Source organism: Octopus bimaculoides, chromosome 5, assembly GCF_001194135.2.
Source record: "Octopus bimaculoides isolate UCB-OBI-ISO-001 chromosome 5, ASM119413v2, whole genome shotgun sequence".
NCBI lineage: Eukaryota > Metazoa > Mollusca > Cephalopoda > Octopoda > Octopodidae > Octopus > Octopus bimaculoides.
Genome location: NC_068985.1, coordinates 85,371,736 through 85,372,725, shown reverse-complemented (window position 1 = coordinate 85,372,725; position 990 = coordinate 85,371,736). Strand labels below are relative to the sequence as shown.

The window sequence follows — 990 nt, the reverse complement described above, 5'->3', positions numbered from 1 at the left end:
ATGATGTCATATATACACATATGCATTATATATATATATATATATATATATACATATATACTACTATCAACAGTTAAACATATATTAAATTTTTTTCAATTCCAGTTTGTTCATTACATAAGTATTTTGTGTGCACACAGGCACACACACACACACGTTTTTCTGTAGGAGTATGCTTTTGCTAATAATTCAGTTCTTTTTGTTTCACTTTCAGAGTAACAACAACGCACATATACTCTACACAGAACCCTATTATATGGACCCCAGTAACAGGGAGGGCAGTATGACATCCCAACCTTATGACTATGTTTCCAGACCAGGGTTAACTGATGTACCTGGTCCTGCTGATAGGTAATTATTATCATCATTATTTCCTTTTATTATCTGAATTCAATTCATGATGCTCCATGTCACTTTAACGTTATGTTAAGTTTATGTGAAATAATTATGCAGAGAGGAAAAAGAAATCCTAATCAATACTAATTGTTATATTCAATTATTTTGCTAATTATAGAAGACAAGTTCATATGCTAGCCTCATTAGATCTCATCAGTGAGCCAAGGTTTGCTGGAGAAGTGATGAGAGAACCACAAAGTAAATGTACAATCTGGTACACTGGTTACCATGGAAAACTAAAACTGTCTCTTCAAATTATTAACTACTTTATTAACTACATGTAGTTAGCCATACTGTTTACTTCTTCAGTGATGCCATCTGCTTCCCTGAGTAACTAAAAAGGCTAATTACATAAAAATACATGTTCATCGTGGGCTTTCCTTGCCAGCTGCTCAACATCAAGGAACAAACGATAATACTAACCCGTCCTTTAGGCAGAGGTAAAGGACATGGACTGCACCCCCCTTTTAGTTTTTTTTTGTTTGGTGGTGGTGGTGGTGGGGACATTCTACAGAAACCTCCTTTTATGAATTTCAAGTTTTCTGGTTAGATACTTTTTACGTATGCTATTTTAGTAGGAGAGGAGGAGTGTTT

At 34.5% G+C, this 990-nt stretch overlaps 1 protein-coding gene across 4 annotated transcripts in view; it reads left to right on the top strand.

The window, feature by feature from the left end:
* LOC106878768 (irregular chiasm C-roughest protein) overlaps positions 1 to 990 on the top strand; it is a 177,553-nt gene that overhangs the window by 169,489 nt on the left and 7,074 nt on the right. For 3 of the 4 annotated variants that reach the window (XR_001410547.2, XM_014928093.2, XM_052967827.1), the window contains one exon: positions 215 to 351. Coding sequence is in view for 3 of the 4 variants with exons in the window: in XM_014928093.2 (XP_014783579.1) it covers positions 215 to 351 (137 nt within the window). In the remaining variant the exon portion in view is untranslated. Of the gene's footprint in view, positions 1 to 214; positions 352 to 990 lie in introns of those variants that run through there. The other variant, XM_014928094.2, reaches the window with a different exon arrangement.